This window comes from Leopardus geoffroyi, chromosome B3, assembly GCF_018350155.1.
Source record: "Leopardus geoffroyi isolate Oge1 chromosome B3, O.geoffroyi_Oge1_pat1.0, whole genome shotgun sequence".
NCBI lineage: Eukaryota > Metazoa > Chordata > Mammalia > Carnivora > Felidae > Leopardus > Leopardus geoffroyi.
In genome coordinates this window covers 55,586,673-55,604,380 of record NC_059337.1, presented here as the reverse complement: position 1 = coordinate 55,604,380, position 17,708 = coordinate 55,586,673, and the positions used below count along the sequence as shown (strand labels likewise).

Below are 17,708 nucleotides of genomic sequence, written 5' to 3'. Positions count from 1 at the left end.
GCTTCAGGGTGGTGCTAAGCCCCATGGACAATCACAGTCATTAAGTCATTTCCAAAATATGAACCTGCCTCAAATGTTAACAATTTCTATTATTTCAAATAAGCGATGTGGGTGACAAGCATCCCAGCATGAAGTTCGGGGTTACGAAATCATCCTGTTTGTGCTCACCAAGACACTCGTCCTGAGTAGGGCTGGCCGTGAACCCGTCATTGCACTCGCAAGTGTAGCTCCCCCGGGTGTTGAGGCAGCGCCCGTTCTCACAGATCCCCGGCTTGGTCTGGCACTCGTTCTCATCTGTGTGGTGTGATCGAAAGATCAGAAACAAGAGCAGTCACCTGACTACTTTGTACAAGGATAGATTGATTCTTTCTTTCTTTCTTTCTTTCTTTCTTTCTTTCTTTCTTTCTTTCTTTCTTTCTTTTTTTCTTTCTTTCTTTTGAAATTTGTGAATAGATATCCTTCTCACACGGCTCTCAATTCAAAAGGTACAAAAGAGTATTGAGCAAAAGTGCCCCTTCCTCCCTTATTCCTCAGCCACCAAACACCCCTCCTGGGAGGTGACCAGTGCTACAGCTGGTTTCTCACGTAACCTTCTAGAAATGGAGTTTGCACATGTGAGCAAATACACAATGTGTGTGTCTACTTCCATCCTTTAAAAACCATACTTGATGGCATTTTGATGTGCTTAAAGGTAGGTAACAGCATTTTATGTTAACACACATATTTCACTTAATAAAATTTAAAACTGTCCATATCTGTCCCTAAAAAGGATGATTTCAAGTGAAGGGAAAAAAATAAATACTTAAGATCAACATGCTGAAGAAATATAATACTTCCTCAGAATAATGTCTGTAATGGGTCAGTTTTGACCTCAGACTTGTCTACACATAATCTTCCAATTCAATATAGGTTATGTTTATTGTAATACTTCAACAATATTGAGGAATAATAAATCATAAACCAGGCTCCCAGGTTAAAAAAAAAAGGCATTAAAACAAGCCAGAGATTCTTAGAATTATCTGATGATATTTTTAGAAAAATCATAAAGTGATTTGCTTAAGTGCATCTCATGGAGAATAGTTCTGAGCCCCCAAGGCAGGCATCTCATTATGAGAGGCAGAAAGTTCAAAGGTGACATTTAGGGTAGTGTTGAAACAGGCTAAAAATCCCAATGCCCACGTCACCCCCCGACCAATTAAATCAGAATGTCTGGGGTGGGAGCGGAGTTCTCTAAGTGATTCCAATGTGCAAATGAGGTGAACCACTGAACCTGGAAGATCTAGTGCATGATCATAGTCCAAATACTTTTTCTGTGCTTTTAAAGTCTGCTCTTCAGGGGCACCTGGGTGGCTCAGTCGGTTGAGCATACGACTTCAGCTCAGGTCATGATCTCGCAGTCTGTGGGTTCGAGCCCCGCATCAGGCTCTGTGCTGACAGCTCAGAGCCTGGAGCCTGCTTCTGATTCTGTGTCTCCCTATCTCTCCACCCCTCCCTGACTCATGCTGTCTCTCTGTCTCAGAAATAAACATTAAAGAAAATCTTTAAAGTCTGCTCTTCAATTATTGTTTAATTCTGTACCTTACAGGGTAAGGGGACAATGAGGTTCTTGAGCTTCTTGACTGACAACATAAAATTTATTGTTCTGGTGTCACTGATTATTAAAATTAAAAAGGACACATGGGAATTTTCTCATAATTTTCTCCTATATTGATGGTCTAAAGCAGAGGTCGGAAACTTTTTCTCTAAGTTATAGTAATACTTAGCATTACTATATCATACATAGTAATCTTGTAGGTTTTGCAGGCCATATGGTCTCTGTTGCATTCACTCTATTCTGCTTTGCCTTTGTGGCATGAAAGCAGCCATGGATAATATACAAATGTATGGTTACAGCTATGTTGCAATATGACCTTATTTACAAAAATAGGAGGTAGGCTGGCAGGCTGGGTTTGACCCTCTAGCTGTAGTTTGCCAATCCCTGATCTGAAGCTGTGGTTTTCAATGCAGGATCCATATTACAATCACCTAGGAAACTTTCAGAAATACCAGTGCCTGGACCTCACTCTAGACAAGAACAGATTCTCTGGTGGAAGATCCCACTGGTTTAGTGATATTACTGGTTCAGAGGGACCTGGCATCTGTAATTCAACATCAGGGTGCTAATAGCAAAGTGGGATCAATAGAAAGACATTCTAATGTCGTAAAGACAAATGACCCTAAAACAACAAAAAAAGTATAGAAAGTAAAGGAGGGGCACCTGGGTGGCTTAGTAATTTGAGCATCTGACATCTCAGGTCATGATTCCAGAGGTCTGACGGCTCAGGTCATGATCCCAGGGTCATGGGACTGAGTCCAGCGTCAGGCTCTGAGCTGAGTGTGGAGCCTGCTTAAGATCTCTCTCTCTTTCTCCCTTGGCCTCTCCCCTGCTCTTGCTCTCTCTCTCTCTCTCTCTCTCTCTCTCAAAAATTAAAATAAATAAAATAAAATAAAAAGCAAAGAATTAGAGGAAACACCTGGTGCCAAATCATGGCAGCAAAATGGCTGAGAAAGTTGGCAAAGGCCAGCTCAGAGGGTGAGAATGGCAGTGCTCATGGAATCCCTTGATAATTGAGAGCCAAGGGGCTCTCCAAGGAAAATCATGACACAAGGTAAGAGAGGCAAGGTGGGTCTGGCCACGAAGAACACATTGCCCACAGGGACTCAGACCCCAAGTCCCTTCTGTCCTCTGTCATTTCTGACTCCTGCAAAGCTCCTTTGGCAGTGACTCCCTTACCTATGCAGCCCTCTCCATCAGGCCTCCTCTGGTACCCAGGCCCGCAGATGCAAATGTATGTGCCGATGAGGTTCTTGCACTCCATTTGCTTCTCAGCACAGTCATGTTTTCCCTCCTCACATTCATCCTCATCTGGAAAGAACATACAACCGCAAATTATAAAATAAGCTTCATTAACTTCTTGCCTTTTAAGCATGAGATGGTCTCAAGCAATCAGGTTTCATTTATGCTACTTCAGTGTTAACCTACTTCCTTTTGTACTGTGGGTGCTGGCCCCCTAAGATTGGAAAGGAGTCTTCTAACCACCTTTGAACTTGATGAAGAAATTATTCCCTAATGGATAATTTCTTCAAAGGCAGGAAGCATGGCTAATTCTTTTTGATGATTTCAACTCAAAAAGGTCTTCTCTAAATCTTTCACGATAGAATGACAGCTATAACAACATCATTATAATTACAATATGTTTTAAGAAGCCAAAGCTTCCATTGTATGATAACTATACTGAAAGCATAATATATGATATTTTTATATAATATTAATTAGTGTGATGTAATATTAGAAGAGTCATTGTATAATTAAAGCTTTGGTTTTTACACTTTGAGGAAAAGACAAGCATTCACAAAAATCATATTCTCTACTGGTTCTTCCCTCCTTCATTTCCTTTTTCCTGGTGTGGAGGGGTCTTCCTCATTCCTTATTGTCGTCTTGCATTTCCCTCTCTTTATCTTCCTCCTTTATGTGGTCTGAGCTGAGAAATTTGGACTTATCCTGAATGTGATGTAGAGCTTTTTGTTGGGAAATCTCTTCATCTTCAAGAAAAAATCCTACTTAACCCATCTGAAGGGAACAAGGATCTTCTCATTTAAGACTTTGAAGGAGCAAATCAGTGCTCTTCAGGGAGCCCCATGATTTACCCAACTTCGTATTGCAGAGCCTACTCCAGTGCCCCAGTAATTACATGGGTTCAGTGAGCATTCTTCATGGAAATCTTTAGCTAAAGTAGATTCCATATGCTATCCCCATTCTTGGAATATGCCATCCCTTAGTGATGGGGACTTTTACATATTATTTAATTAATATTATCATACTCCTTCGTGTTCTCAGTTCTCACTTATCACACCATAATACAATTATTTATATCTCTGTCTTAACCTCTTCATGCTGAGCTTCTTGATTGTGAGTAAATGTCTTTTTTTCTTTATATCTTTGCATCCTACAGAGTGTCTGCCATGTCATAGGCATGCAATGCATAGTGAACTCAAAAAGATCTGCAGGGTGGCCCTTGATTCAGCTTGATGATGCTTGAAGCTACAGTTTGGGAGGAAAGGAGGTGATGATGACCCCCATATTGTCCATGGACTACAGGAGGGTTTCCTGATTCAAAGTCTTCCTCTATCAATAGAAGCTTTGGAGAGACATTTTCCTTATAGATAAGAGTTAGACCCCCTCAGCTTAGATGACCTTTAATGTGGATGTCTTACCTTTGCACATCCTTCTGTCTTCTCTAAGAACATATCCAGCAGGACATTTGCATTCATATGATCCATAAGTGTTTACACACCGGAAAGCACAGAGGAGAGGATTCTGGGCACACTCATTTATATCTGCAGCAGAAGGTAGCATGAAAATAATGGGTCAATGGCATCAACCAAAAAAACAAAATCTATTTTTATCAAAAGTTGAAATGTTGCATTGTCATCAACGTGGATGCACCAAGCAATCTTTGGTTTTCAGAGAATCATAAAATGAGTTGGTTATTTTATAATTGGTATAGGCAGAGTGATCATGTATCCTAGTGCTCCTAGCACAGTCCCAGTTCAGGCTTATTGTCCTGGTATAATTACCAGTGTTATTTAGATTAAGAAATTATACATAGAGGGAGCTTTTCTGAAATGCTGGTTTTGAAGCCTTAAGTTGACCATTTGCCATTCCCTAAAGTCACATAGGATGGGGATCAGCTTTACTCCATTCAGTCAAAACAGCTGTCAAGTCAACTGCAGTCAGAACAAAAGCAGACCCATCCAATATCATTAACCACCTCCCCTTCCCCATATAAAAGAGGCTCCTGTGAAATAACAGTGATTCTTGTGCCCAAGCAAATGGTGTTCTGAATAATTTTACACTTATGGAGATGCTAAGTTTACACTGATGGCTGTGACAGCCTTAAATAGGCTTTACTATTAATAGATAAAAGTGGTTTTTACAGATTTCATTGTCTGGAACCATCAGAATGTGTTTTGCAAAAGCAGGTCAAAACAGACCATCTTGATTATCATGTTTCTTTCTAAGTCTAATGATACTGAAGAACATCAGTGAGACCCCAGATCATATTTAGTCATAGCCTTTAAAGATTCACCAACAACTATGACAGTGGTACTGACAGGTCATATCTCTGATGAAGAGCTCACTTTCATACCATTTTTATTGTCTAGCTTCACCTTCATTCACTTCTGTGACCAGTGGTTCTTGACTTGAATATGTATCAGAAATTACCTGGAAGGCTGCAAGGCTTCACTCTTCAAGTTTCTGATTTAAGAGGTCTGGGAGGAGGCCTGAAAAACTGTATTTCTGACAAGTTCCCAGGTGATGCTGATGTGGCTGATCCAGGGATCACCCTTTGAGACCCACTGTGCTAGACATTCCCTCTCTTTCCCTTCTCTCCATGCATCCATCCTACTAGACACTGGAAGATGCTTACAGGGTATCGGCAACCTCTTTTGCTGTGATTGCCCCCAGATGGCCACAGGATGTTGGTGGCTATGTCAGTGTGCAGATAGGAGTAGAAAGGAAAAAAGAAAAAAGAAAGGGAGCATGGGAGATAAAGGAAAAAAAGGAAGGGGAAAATGGAAAATAGAAGGTAGCAAACAAGACAGGAGTCATATCCAAATACTAGCAGTGGGGAGACACCAACAGGAGCTCTGCATGATAGGCAGCATAACTGGTGCCACGAACCACCTCCACCTTTTTCAGGAGAAGTGACGGTTTGGCCCATCAGGCCAGATGTTCTTTATTCTGCACACCCTGGGTGGAATTTAATATCAAGGACCATAATCAGCCAGCTCTTGTCTCCATGATCAGAAGATGTAACCAACTATTCTGCAAAAAGGCTTACCTTCGCAAGTCATCATTGGACCAGGCTCAAATCCCTCCTCACAGGTGCATTCAAAACCACCAATCACATTCTTGCAGGTGCCATTTCCACAGGGATTGCCCACAGAACATTCATCAGTATCTGCAAGTGACCAAGAGTGTATTCAAAATATGACAAATGAAGAAAAAAATGGGCTTGGACTCAAATGATACGTTTCACCCTATCAGAGTACTTTGATCTGTAGCATCTTGTTTTATTCTCATTCTGTCTTTGCAAGAAAGGAGTGCACATGTCTTATCTCCTCAGATTTATAGCTGTGAAATTTCACCTGCTAAGTAACAGTGGCACTAACAGTGACAGTATGTGGGCTTCCAGCCCTCATAGTGCTTTTCTCTGTGAGCTTCTCCAGCTTCCTGTATTATGAAGAGGTAAACCTACTGGGAATAGATGCTCAAAGGGTTAAAACAAGGCTTCTCTCACAAGTCAAAAGTTTTCACTTAAATAAACCTAGAAATAGATCTCCAGTTTGGCCTTACATTACATCATTCTCTAAGAAGCCTTAAACATGATGGAGTTTTGCCAGATATAAAATAGAAGACTACGCTTACACAAAGCAAGAGACCAGAGGTTAAGCAAAAATTAATACACTGGATAAAATCAAGATTCACACAGATTTTTTGTTGATTCTGTTGAAACCAGATGGTTTACGTTAGGCAGAAGAAAAGCTACAAAGAAATATGTTTAGGGTATGATCTCTGTAAACAACTGTGGAGAGAGAACAAGTCTTACCAAGGAGCTCTAAAAAATATATATGCTTCCCAACCCATCCACCTACAGTACTGGCTATTCTTCTGACACATCTCTTGAGGAGAATGTCTTCCTCTGGGAAAGGGAACTTGATGAGAAATAACATTGTTATTTTAGCTATCTAGGACACGGAATAGTAATGGACTGCCATCAGGGTTACATTTCATGTTGGGTTCTGAGTCAAAAAGCAAAGGCAAGAAGGTGTGGTAGAGAGACCTGGGTGAGCAGGCTCATCTGTCACGCACAGAGAAGCACTAACTGAAGATTCCAAAGAGAAAACATTGACAACTTTGCTTTTGTTCTGCTATGAAATTGCATTTCACTGTCCAGAATATTACATCTCTTTCAAGTGAATAAAAATCACAGTATCATAGATTTTTAGAGCTGCAGGGTAAATGGAAATAAGTTAGTCTATCTGCATAACATTACATTCTAAGGCCTAGGAAGACTAAGGAACTTGTTTACGCTTCTGAGGCCGCAGCTTTGGGGGAAGTCCTCATGCCCTGATTCTTGTATGGAAAGAACGCTTTCTAATGTACACAAACATTCAGCATTTATGCTGTTATTAATTCAGATTAAATTGAACTGCTTTGGATTTTTTAGAGGCCTAGACATCATACTTGGATTCAATTTTGAGTTGGTATGGATTAAGAGCTCAAAGGTCAGACATAGGAGCCATTCTCTGAAATTTTAATAAGAGAGTAAAAACAAGAGGAGTTTATGCTGTGTACATAGCCTTTCACGTTACTAAATGTAATAAAATCTGGATAAATTTTGTATTTTACATATCGAGAGAATACAATTATGATCATCAACAATCTTTTTTAAATTAAAAGAATACGTTATAATGTTTTCCTTTCCAACATCTCTTCAGATGTGTCCAGTGTCTTCCCCATTAGACTATAAGGAAGGACCATGTTGGCTTGGGTCACTGCTGTAGCCATAGAGCCTAGCACAGTGCTGGACACATGGGGTACGCAGCTAGTATTGCTAGATGAATGCCGCATGAATGAATGGACAAAACCTATTTCTGTCCCAATCTTGGTACTTATTCTTCCTAGCAGGAATGCTAACTGGCGTAATTTCTAATTTGTAAAATCCTTATGGAAGAAACCGATTTATTACTCACCTACACATTCATTCCCTTCCAGGATGTAACCAAAGGGACACTCGCAGCGATAGGAGCCATCTGTATTGATGCACTGCCCATGTTTACAGACATCTGGTTCTTTGCACTCATCCATATCTTAAGTAAAGGATTAAAAAAAAGTGAATAACAAGGTACCTTTTTCTTTTCTTTTTTTTCTTTTAATGTTTTTTTTTATTTTATTTTTGAGAGAGAGCGCAAGATCAGGGAAGGGGCAGAGAGAGAGGGAGACAGAGAATCCCAAGCAGGCTCTGTACTATCAGCACAGAGCCCGATGCAAGGCTAACTCACAAACCATGAGATCATGACCTGAGCTGAAATCAGGAGTTGGAGGCCTAACCGACTGAGCCACCCAGGCACCCCCAAGGTACCTTTTTCTGAACACAAAGGTAAATTATAATCATTTCACTGTCAAACCCATGAAATATCTAATATTGCAATATCATGTTCCCATATAATACAATAATACAATTGGTATCTAAATCAAAAGACAAAAATTAGAGCTTTATTTCCCAAGATAAATGTGGAGAAAAAAGAACAGCTGGAGAAAGGGCAGGGAAGAGGCTGGTTAAGAATATTAAAAAATGCTGAGAATCCAGTGCAGGCCACTTACCAACTGCTGAATCATCAGGCCCCACAATGATGCCGCTTCCATAGGGACAGATCTGGCGGAAGGCCTCTGTGGTAGAGATGAACGCTTGTTAGTAGACAGACTAATTGCAACTAGCTACAGGCTGTTCCCGAAGCAGTGAGTGATGGCCAGATTGCCACAGGCTGCATGTATCAGGAAGCAACCGAACGAGAAAAGCCCAGATATCAGAGCAAGTGAACAAGGCTCCCAGTGCCTACCACTTGCCCTGATTCATAGCACATTTCAGAAGGAAACAACCACCCAGCTCTTGAGTTAAAATCATCTTAATGAATATTTTGGGTAGACTGACAGTTAAATTAAATTGTCTTATTTTCCTGAAGGGCTACACCCAGTATTTCTCATTTCACAGCCAGGCTGCCGTATGAATAGCCAAAAGAGAAGTGCAGACGGTAGACATACCATCAGGTTCAGTGGGGCACAGCTCACAGGGATCACCCCAACCTTCTCCCTTCAAGGCACAGCAGCATTCCTGTTTGGAGTGATTTCTGGATTTGGGTGATGAACATTTTCCTCCTTCAAACTTCGCATAACAGTAGCTCATTCGCAAATCTGCAGCATAAATCCAGGAGACCCTTTAGATGCTTTCCTACTACATCGTTACTGTATAATAGTGAATGAGAAACAATCCATCTTGTTAAATTGTTCTTTTCATTACAATAGTAATACTCCATAACGTAAGTGACTATAACAGTAATTGAGCTCAGATCTTTAAAGTCATAGGTAACCTTCGTAGTGAGATCTGATGAGTACATCCATGCGACTTTCACTTTGTTATTTCTCATTTTAGCCAATTTTCCAAAATAACTTGATGTGAACAACAAACTCCAACACTATCACATTTCAAAGCTGACATCATCAGTGACTTCTGGGTGGGGACATTAAGAAGTGGAATAATTCACAAGACCCCTCCATTGACAGATGTGCTTACATGTGTTTTGGGTAATATTTAGTGAGCATACTAAATTAAGGTAGGCCTCCCAGTTCTGGTACTTACTATGCTCTCACACCAGGTTGTTTATTCTGGGTCCCCTCAGCCAAAATAAAACCCCTGATTCCGAGCACAGAACAAATAAAGATGTGGCAATTTTGTGGACTGGCAAAAATATGACAATAATGGTCATTCACTGAAGCAGCTATTGATGTAGTTGCTGTTTACAAAACGCCATGTGGGGCTTTCTGCAGATTTTATACACACACACACACACACATGATACAGAAGGTTGTTTAGCTCAACAGAGAGGGAAGGTGAAGAGGAGGGCAGGGAGATGGGTAGATAGGAGGGAGAATAATTTTTCTTTCAAAGAATACATTTCTTTAATATCGGTTATTTTTTGGTGACTCCAACATGGAAGATGGGATCTAGTTGCTACAAACTTCTCCAGCATTGCTTGACATAATTTTGGAAACTGACTTTTCCATTTCTTATAGAGCAAATTGGGTGGCTCTAAAAAGTGAGCTCATCCAGAAGCCTGGAGTGTGTCCCCTCAAATTTGACATCCAGAGCTTTATATACTCCCCTCTAGTTACATGGAGGCTAAAATCTGCAGGTTTTAAGGAAACGCTTTCATATCCATTTTGAGGAATTGCCAATTCTTTATGTGTGATCAGGTATGCTCTCTCCTGTCACTGTTTTTCAACCCCAGGCAGCATATTATTAACAGCCACCTATGCATTTCTGTTAAGACAATTTCTCAGCTTTTATTTCGTGACAAAGGAGACAGTGTAAGAATAATTGAGTTGCCAAAGATCGTATCAGAAAAATTTTCATGAATTAAAGTAAAAATATCAATCAATCAAACATATATACCAGGCTTTGGTAAGTCTAATTCAGTTGGCCTCCCCAGTGAACTTCTTCAACCAACTCTTCCAGATACATTTTCTCGCTAATTTTTACTCCACCTCCAGATTGGTTACAGCTAGACCTAAGAGGTATCTTTCAGTGAATCTTCTGAAGATCAAGAGCACTAAAAGCCAGTCTTTGCCCTGAGACATGCCTGCCCTCCAAATATTCGCTTTGCTGAGAAGTTTCAAGATTTAACGAATATAGTTTCTCTAATGACACCTTTTGATTCGCTTTATTCTTCAAGTTCATTGTCACGTACAATGTTTCGTGTTTATTATTTATACCTACAACTGTCTTAAGGTATCATTTAGTGACTATTCACAAAAATGTCTCAATGAATATATTAAAACTTAATTGTCTCTGTTGTCTATCACCTTAAAATGTTTCTGTTAAACCTAGATATTTCTTTTCATTTATCATTAAATAAATTAATTAAATAAATTAAATAAATCCATAAATCAGCCCTGTCTCGCCAGCATCACTTTACCATCCCACCTCCAGAAAAAGAGAAAAACCTCGCCATTACGCAGGCTCAAACACACGAAGTTGAAGCTCAAACTGTAAAGTGAACTTTGTTAAGTGGGAGTGGTCCCTTTATATCTGTGGCCTTCAAGTGCCAAGATCTGTTGACCTGAGTCTTTTCACAATTGTTCCTTCAAAAACATTATCTGTTGTTCTGTGGAATTTTCTCATTTCATGGGCAATAAAGCCTGACTCCTAATTTGTCATCTTATAAGTAAAACCCAGCTCTTAACTCCCTGGCTTCAGCAAAATTTGTGTCCTGTGGGAGATTTACATCTGCTTTTGGTGATTCTCTAGATTTGGTTTATTAATCAAAGGTGCCTTGCATTGGGAAAGAGAGCTATGCTTGCCCACACACTTTAACTAGGACTCACTAGGATGCCTGTTTACCAGTCCATCTGCAAAGAGCCCTTAATGACCTTTGAAATTTCATCAGAACTACAAAAGTCACTTTCCCTGCTTGCATTCCTCAAGTCTGGCTCTGCCTCTTGGAGCTGAGCGTGTGGCAAGGCTGCTCACAGCTGGGCTGATTCTTCCTGCAGCGTTAGCCTCCTCTGTGACAGGCCAGTGCAAATTGAATTAATAGCCTATGAGTTTCCTCTGGCCTGCCACATCGGCAGATTCACACCTGGTTTCTCACTGCTTTCTTTCCAAACTTGGGCCAAGCCAAAGGCACACAAAAACAAGGGAGTAGGACTTAGAATTTATCTGGCTGGTCTGTACCATAACAGAATATCTGCTTGAATCAACTATCACCCCACCCACAAGCCTGAAATCCATGTGGGCTTCTGACAGCCACCTATGAGATCAAATCAGAGAAGTCTCAATTCCCCCTTCACACTTCTAAATACTGGCTAACAAAAGGGCTAGTTGAAAGGTGAAAAGTTCATCAAGAGTCCATGAAAGACTCAGAAACTAACAAAACTTTGTTACGTATTTAGTACGATTGGTTGGCCAGGTATTATTATGGTTTAAAATGAGGAAATTGAGCGTCCCAGAGATCCAATGACTTGTTTAGGCTACAGAGGGCGAAGCTGAGACCAAAACCCAATTTTTGGAATCTGAAATGATATCCCTTACCTCTTGTTTAGTAATATGGAAGCAAAACATAACAAAATAACCAAGAAGAAAAACCTGAACAATAAAAGAACAAACAACAAAACCCTGAGGTGGAGGGGAGAAATAAGTGTGCATGGGGCTTTTTGTTCTAAATTCATTAAACTAGTATATATAAATGGATAGACACACACCATTGCATTTTTTACTACGAGCTAAACAGTTTTCCGAGATATAATATAATATCCTGTGTTATGCTTAAGTTCAGGCTTCCTTTTTTTAAGTTCACAAATATTACTCCTGAAAACAGATGATGTCCCAGCAAGAATCCTGGTCAGTTCAAGTTTGTTTTCTTAGAAAACTTGTGATATGAGGGATGGGCACTATATCCTGAAAGCACGTGGATTAATCTGCATTTTTTGGACTGAAAGTCTAGAGTCTGGGCCACATTTATGCAAAGTCACCTCTTCTGAGGCAGAAACCATGTAGCTGAACTTCCCCCAGGCTTTGCAGTATTCAGTGGCTCATGGCTGATCCCCCACTGAGTGACCTATCAGCATCCGTGTTCTTAGAGGGAGAGACATGTTCAAGCGCCAGGGCAGTTGTTGTACAAGCAACCATAACTTGATGGATGAGTTTTCAACTTTAAAAGTAAAAATGAACTTTCTGACATATGGTAATCATTAGACCTCTGAGTGAATGAAAGCTCTCCATCTTCTCTTTCACAAAGAAAGCTTTGCCATGTTTAAGAAAGTGAAACCACAACAAATAAACACAGAGTAATGAAAGTCTAAAGCCTTCAAAGGCAGTTACCTTGGCACCTTCTTCCAGTGGAGGATAAGGAGAATCCATCTGGACACAGACATTTGAAGCTGCCTTCAGTGTTACTGCATGTGCCCAAGGCACAAATTTCTGGCTCTTCAACACACTCATCAATATCTAAAAGAATTAACATGTGTCAAAGCCAAAACACAATGGAGACATCATCAGATACCAAATGCAAAGTGTGGAAGTACAAAGTACAACTCTTCCAATAAGGATTTTTCCTGTATCATCATGCTGAGTGGACCTCTAGGCTGTGATATCTTTTTAAAAATTAATCTTGAAAGTTCTTATTGTAAAAATGGAATCTGCAAGTGCCTTCTAAGGGATACATTAAGAAATATCCCTTACCCAGACTGAGTTTCCTGGCCAATGAGAAAAGGTAATTTCCTACCACCCTAAGCTAGAAAAGAAGCAAGAAACTCCAGAGTCACCACAACACAATTTTAATTGTGTTGACAATGAGTCAGTGAGAGATCTAGACCTTTGAACTAAACACTTATACCCTCCATCCATTCACAGTGCTTTTCCCAATACTCCATGCTATTAGGAAAACTATGAATTTAACAAGAATACTAACACTCATGACAATAATTATGTAAAGTATAAACTAAAGATACCGCAGAAGATGAGGTCCCTTTCGTTTGCAGATTAATTTTTCTCAAAACACAAATGTCTTTCTTGTATAGGCTACAGTTTTTCTTTTGTCATATAGATAACAGGAAGTTGATGCACTTATAATTGTGACATACTTCCTTTAGCATATTAACATACCTTAGCACTAGGAAGGGTTGATTAAAGGTGGTCTACAGTGATGTTTGAATAGCTTGGGTAACTATATGCTCTGGTTTTCCTAGGAAAGTCCTAGTTATGCCTGTTGTCCTGGCCTTGTTATTAACAGACCCCTCCTTAAAACTGTCTTGGTTTGGTCAATGAATTACATGATCATCCCATGTTTGGGAAAAGTGTGGCCACTCTTTCCAACAGACTTACCCATCTTTTCCCCTGACTTGCAGCTGGAATTTGTAGTAAAATAGAGGTAAGTCTTGATTCTGAGCCATGCTATTTTTATTGATAGTTTTTTTCCCAACAAAACATGTATCTTTTATATCGTGGGGCTCTTTATTTTTGCATTTGTGCAAAGAGTTCTACACCTACATCAGAATGTATTCCTATTATACAAGTTCCTTCCCATGAGGTCCCACTAAGGGGAAGTTGGGAAATTAATTCCATTATCTTGACTTAATATTGTAAATACCACACAATAGGTATTCTCAAAATGTGTAGCTCAAAGTCATGATCTTCCTGTTCAGTGAAAAACCAGTCTCTTCATCACTCTATGTTATTACGTTGCCTTTATAATTAATTACATCACATTGCTTGTGGTATATCAACAAATCTGAGCTGCTGCTGACTGAATGACTCCATTCCCATGTTCCCACTACTCTCACATCCAACCGTTTCTTAAAAGAAAAGCCAACTTTTGTAAAAATGCTCGAGTATTTCTTTTGGTTGTTGTTTTTGTCATTGCCAATAGGATTCTTTCTCTTATAGTAGAAATTAACCTGTAGGTGATGACTTCATAAGGATAGGGACAAAGATGGTAGAATGGGTACATTACTAAGTATTTGGGAAGTCATTTTTCTTTCTATACATTTCCATTCTGTTCATCTTAGGCGAGTTTTGTATTGATCATGGAGTAGTTGATCTTTATTTAGTGAAAGTACAATAACACATAATAATTTGCATTTAGGCATAATTTGTTTCCATTTAGAATATTATCACTTGACTATGATGTAAACTGGGTATATGATAAAATTTCTCCATGATATTAAAAGTGGAGAAATGGAGAAAATTCTTACTCATTATGGATGAGATACAGACCTATTTAAACTTGGGAGCATGAACTAGGTGACTTCTTAAAAATCCTTTTAGCCCAGTTATTTATGAAGTTCTAGCAATTAATGCCCTTCATTTAATTCAATGACATATGAATTGAAGAATGCAGTACTATAAAATTTGCTGAGAATTTATTTGTAGTAACACATTTCCACTGCTGTATAGGTCAAACAACGTAGATAAATTATATAGCCATAATCATCCAACCTTGAATGTGGTCACTTAAAGATTTTAGCTGAAATCATGAAGCTATTTTTAGTTGCAACCTACTGATACTTAAAAACATGAAAACCAGGGTGTTTTACAAGATGCCTAAAAGCACCCTGGAAAAGAGTCAGGGTCATATGAGCACTCATAGGCACAGAGCAAAACAGTGTCATCAGATATCAGCATGAGAATTAGATGTTCCTGCCTCATCAGCTGAGTGTGAGAACATAAGCCACACCCTTTGCTCTTGGATTTTTTTTTTGATAAAGTGCAAAATGAAGACACCAGCATACCATCACAAAAATGGACTTTGAGAATGCCAGTGCAGTAACCAATACTGTTCACTTCCAAACATGGATAGCCCTCTCCCTCCTACCTTCACACTTGTCATTCTGTAGACTGTACCCAGGTGGACAAATGCACCTGTAGGACCCATCCAAGTTTTGACAGGTGCCTGGTGCACATTTTCCAGGTTCTAGAAGACATTCGTTGATATCTGCAAAGAAAAGGGAGAAAGAAAGAAGAGGTTCCCACTGGCATGATTTCCATCAAGCAATTAAAATTCCAAGAAACTGGAATCAAATCAAAGAAATACATAAAACTAATATGGAGAAAAATTAATGACTCAATAAAAAGAAGCTTTATCAGCTTTCAGAAGTGTGCAGAACTATATTTTATGTGACTTATCACAAATTAAATATTTCCAGAAAAATGTAGCTTGTGAAAAGTTAATGGGTATGAAGATTTTTTAGAGCACCCAAAAGATTATAGAAGAGATTTCTACAAAGCTGTTTTAAAGAAAATAAATATAAGAAAGCAAATTACAATTGTTTATGGAACAATTTAGCTTTCTGTGAAATTTAACAATTTAACTATTCTCTGTAATTACAATAACTTAATTTTAAAACATAATAGGGAAGTGTGTTATAGATATCACACACACACACACACACACACACACAGTCAACAGGTAGGATTGGTGTTATTCCGCTCTGATTTTTTTTTTTCTCTCCAGCCTTCTGAAGGGAGGATGTTGACAGAGACTGCAGGATTCTTTGGTCTCGGAGAACATACTTTGGAATCTCTTTCTGAAATTCTGAGGCAGCACTCACCCACACAGGTCCTTCCATCTGGAGCCACCTCATAGCCTTCATTGCACTGACACTGGAAGGACCCCACTGTATTGATGCACTGGCCATTTCTGCAAAGGTTCCCATTTCCAGTTGCACATTCATCAACATCTGCCAAAAAAATACCCTTTGATATATTCCAAAGAAAATGTCATAATTCCAGCAATGATCAAAACCTTTAAAGGGAAAAATACTTATTTGAAATTTCAGAGGCTTTTGCTGGCTCAGCCAAACATGAAAAATTCCAATAAATATCTAGTTTGTAACAATACACCTGGCTTTACTCACCTATTAAAACCTAACAAGACTACGCTGTTCTATTAATTACAGATTGATAATTTATATTAGAACTTTATATGAGTTTCACCTTGATCTTCCTTTAGGTTTCATTTTTAAAAGCTAAAACTGAATTACTAACACACAATACGGCTGATGGTATTATTAATTATTCTCATAATTAGGAGTATATAAAATTAGCCTCTAGCAACAATACAAAATTTGGATCATTATTCTCACTTATAAATAACATAGCATGTTTTATAAGGAGGATTTTATAGATTTAATAATTGACTTTTTAAAAGTTCTATTTATTTTTGTAATTTCTACATCCCACATGAGGCTGGAACTCACAACCCCACCATCAAGATTCTCAGGGTCTTCTGACTGAGCCAGCCAGGCGTGCCCCCCCAATAACTGACTTATTTTAAGAGAGTCTATAGCGCAACATTGAGACAAATGGGTCCATGTTATTCCTGAATTATGTAATTTCTATACAAAGTATCACTTTTATGTGTTTTAAGATATAATCAATTCATTTAAAAATGTATTTAATCCACAGCACAGTGTATATAAAATTATAGCTGCTGATGAGCACTTACATAAAAGTCACGGCAGTCATTACTCTAGTTGACATTTAACTAGCACCTTATTTTGACAAATCCTTTAACGAATTGTTGCCACTTAAGAGGGCATATATTTCAGAAAACAAAATCGCTCCCTGGAGAGGCTGCTAATTACGAAGAGCATATATTAAACGCACTTCCTACGTGAGGCACTGATTTGCATACGCACCTATACAGTCGTTGTTGTGGGAGAGGATGAAACCATGGTTGCAGCGGCAGTTGAAGGAACCGATCGTGTTGCGGCAAGTTCCATTCCCACAGGCGTCTCGCTCACACTCATTTATGTCTAGTAGGAACAAAGGCCGTAGAGAAACGTGGTCGTTAACAGAAGAGGTGAGTGGTTGCCTGGGATTAAAGGGCATGGTAAGGTTCACAAAGCATCAGGTGTAGGCTAAGAACTTCTTGATATTGGTATTGGCTCCAGCAGTGGCCGCTCCCCATGAGCAATCAGCAAGAGCGGAGGACCTAAACCTTGGGAATAAACCATCTCCTGGGCTGGCATGTGAAAGGAGGCAAGCTAAGGACATGAGAACTGGACAAGAACTATTTTACTCTATTTACTTCTAGAATTCTCCACCCTTGCCACTTTTCTCAAATATTTTCACTTGGAAATGGAAAATTCTGAGCGCATCTGGGTCTTGATTTGCTGCCACCTTTGGCAAACTTCAGCCTTTAAGATTCTCACTCTAGTTTACCAAAAAGCAGTGAGTCACCTGACATTACCCTGAAATCAGCAACAAAATAAATGAGCTTTCTAACTCACCTGATATTTTAGACACCTTTTCCTTCTTCCCAGTCCACTCCTAAAGACCTATGATCACTCCCACTACTGGTGCCTAAACTCACTCTTCTAAAGT

The 17,708-nt window shown here is 39.3% G+C and overlaps 1 protein-coding gene and 1 long non-coding RNA gene across 3 annotated transcripts in view; one reads left to right on the top strand and one right to left on the bottom strand.

The window, feature by feature from the left end:
• Positions 1–17,708, bottom strand: part of FBN1 (fibrillin 1) — a 232,220-nt gene that overhangs the window by 16,955 nt on the left and 197,557 nt on the right. For both annotated transcript variants that reach the window (XM_045449811.1, XM_045449810.1), the window contains exons 47-57: positions 17,021–17,137; positions 15,932–16,060; positions 15,196–15,315; positions 12,705–12,830; positions 8,870–9,019; positions 8,432–8,497; positions 7,801–7,917; positions 5,886–6,005; positions 4,255–4,377; positions 2,774–2,905; positions 169–294 (exon numbers count right to left, since the gene is read on the bottom strand). In XM_045449811.1, coding sequence (XP_045305767.1) covers positions 169–294; positions 2,774–2,905; positions 4,255–4,377; positions 5,886–6,005; positions 7,801–7,917; positions 8,432–8,497; positions 8,870–9,019; positions 12,705–12,830; positions 15,196–15,315; positions 15,932–16,060; positions 17,021–17,137 — 1,326 coding nt within the window. The remainder of the gene's footprint in view (positions 1–168; positions 295–2,773; positions 2,906–4,254; positions 4,378–5,885; positions 6,006–7,800; positions 7,918–8,431; positions 8,498–8,869; positions 9,020–12,704; positions 12,831–15,195; positions 15,316–15,931; positions 16,061–17,020; positions 17,138–17,708) is intronic.
• Positions 7,841–10,775, top strand: LOC123583058. The gene is made up of 2 exons (XR_006704722.1): positions 7,841–7,952; positions 10,376–10,775. It is a non-coding gene; the product is annotated as an uncharacterized LOC123583058 (long non-coding RNA).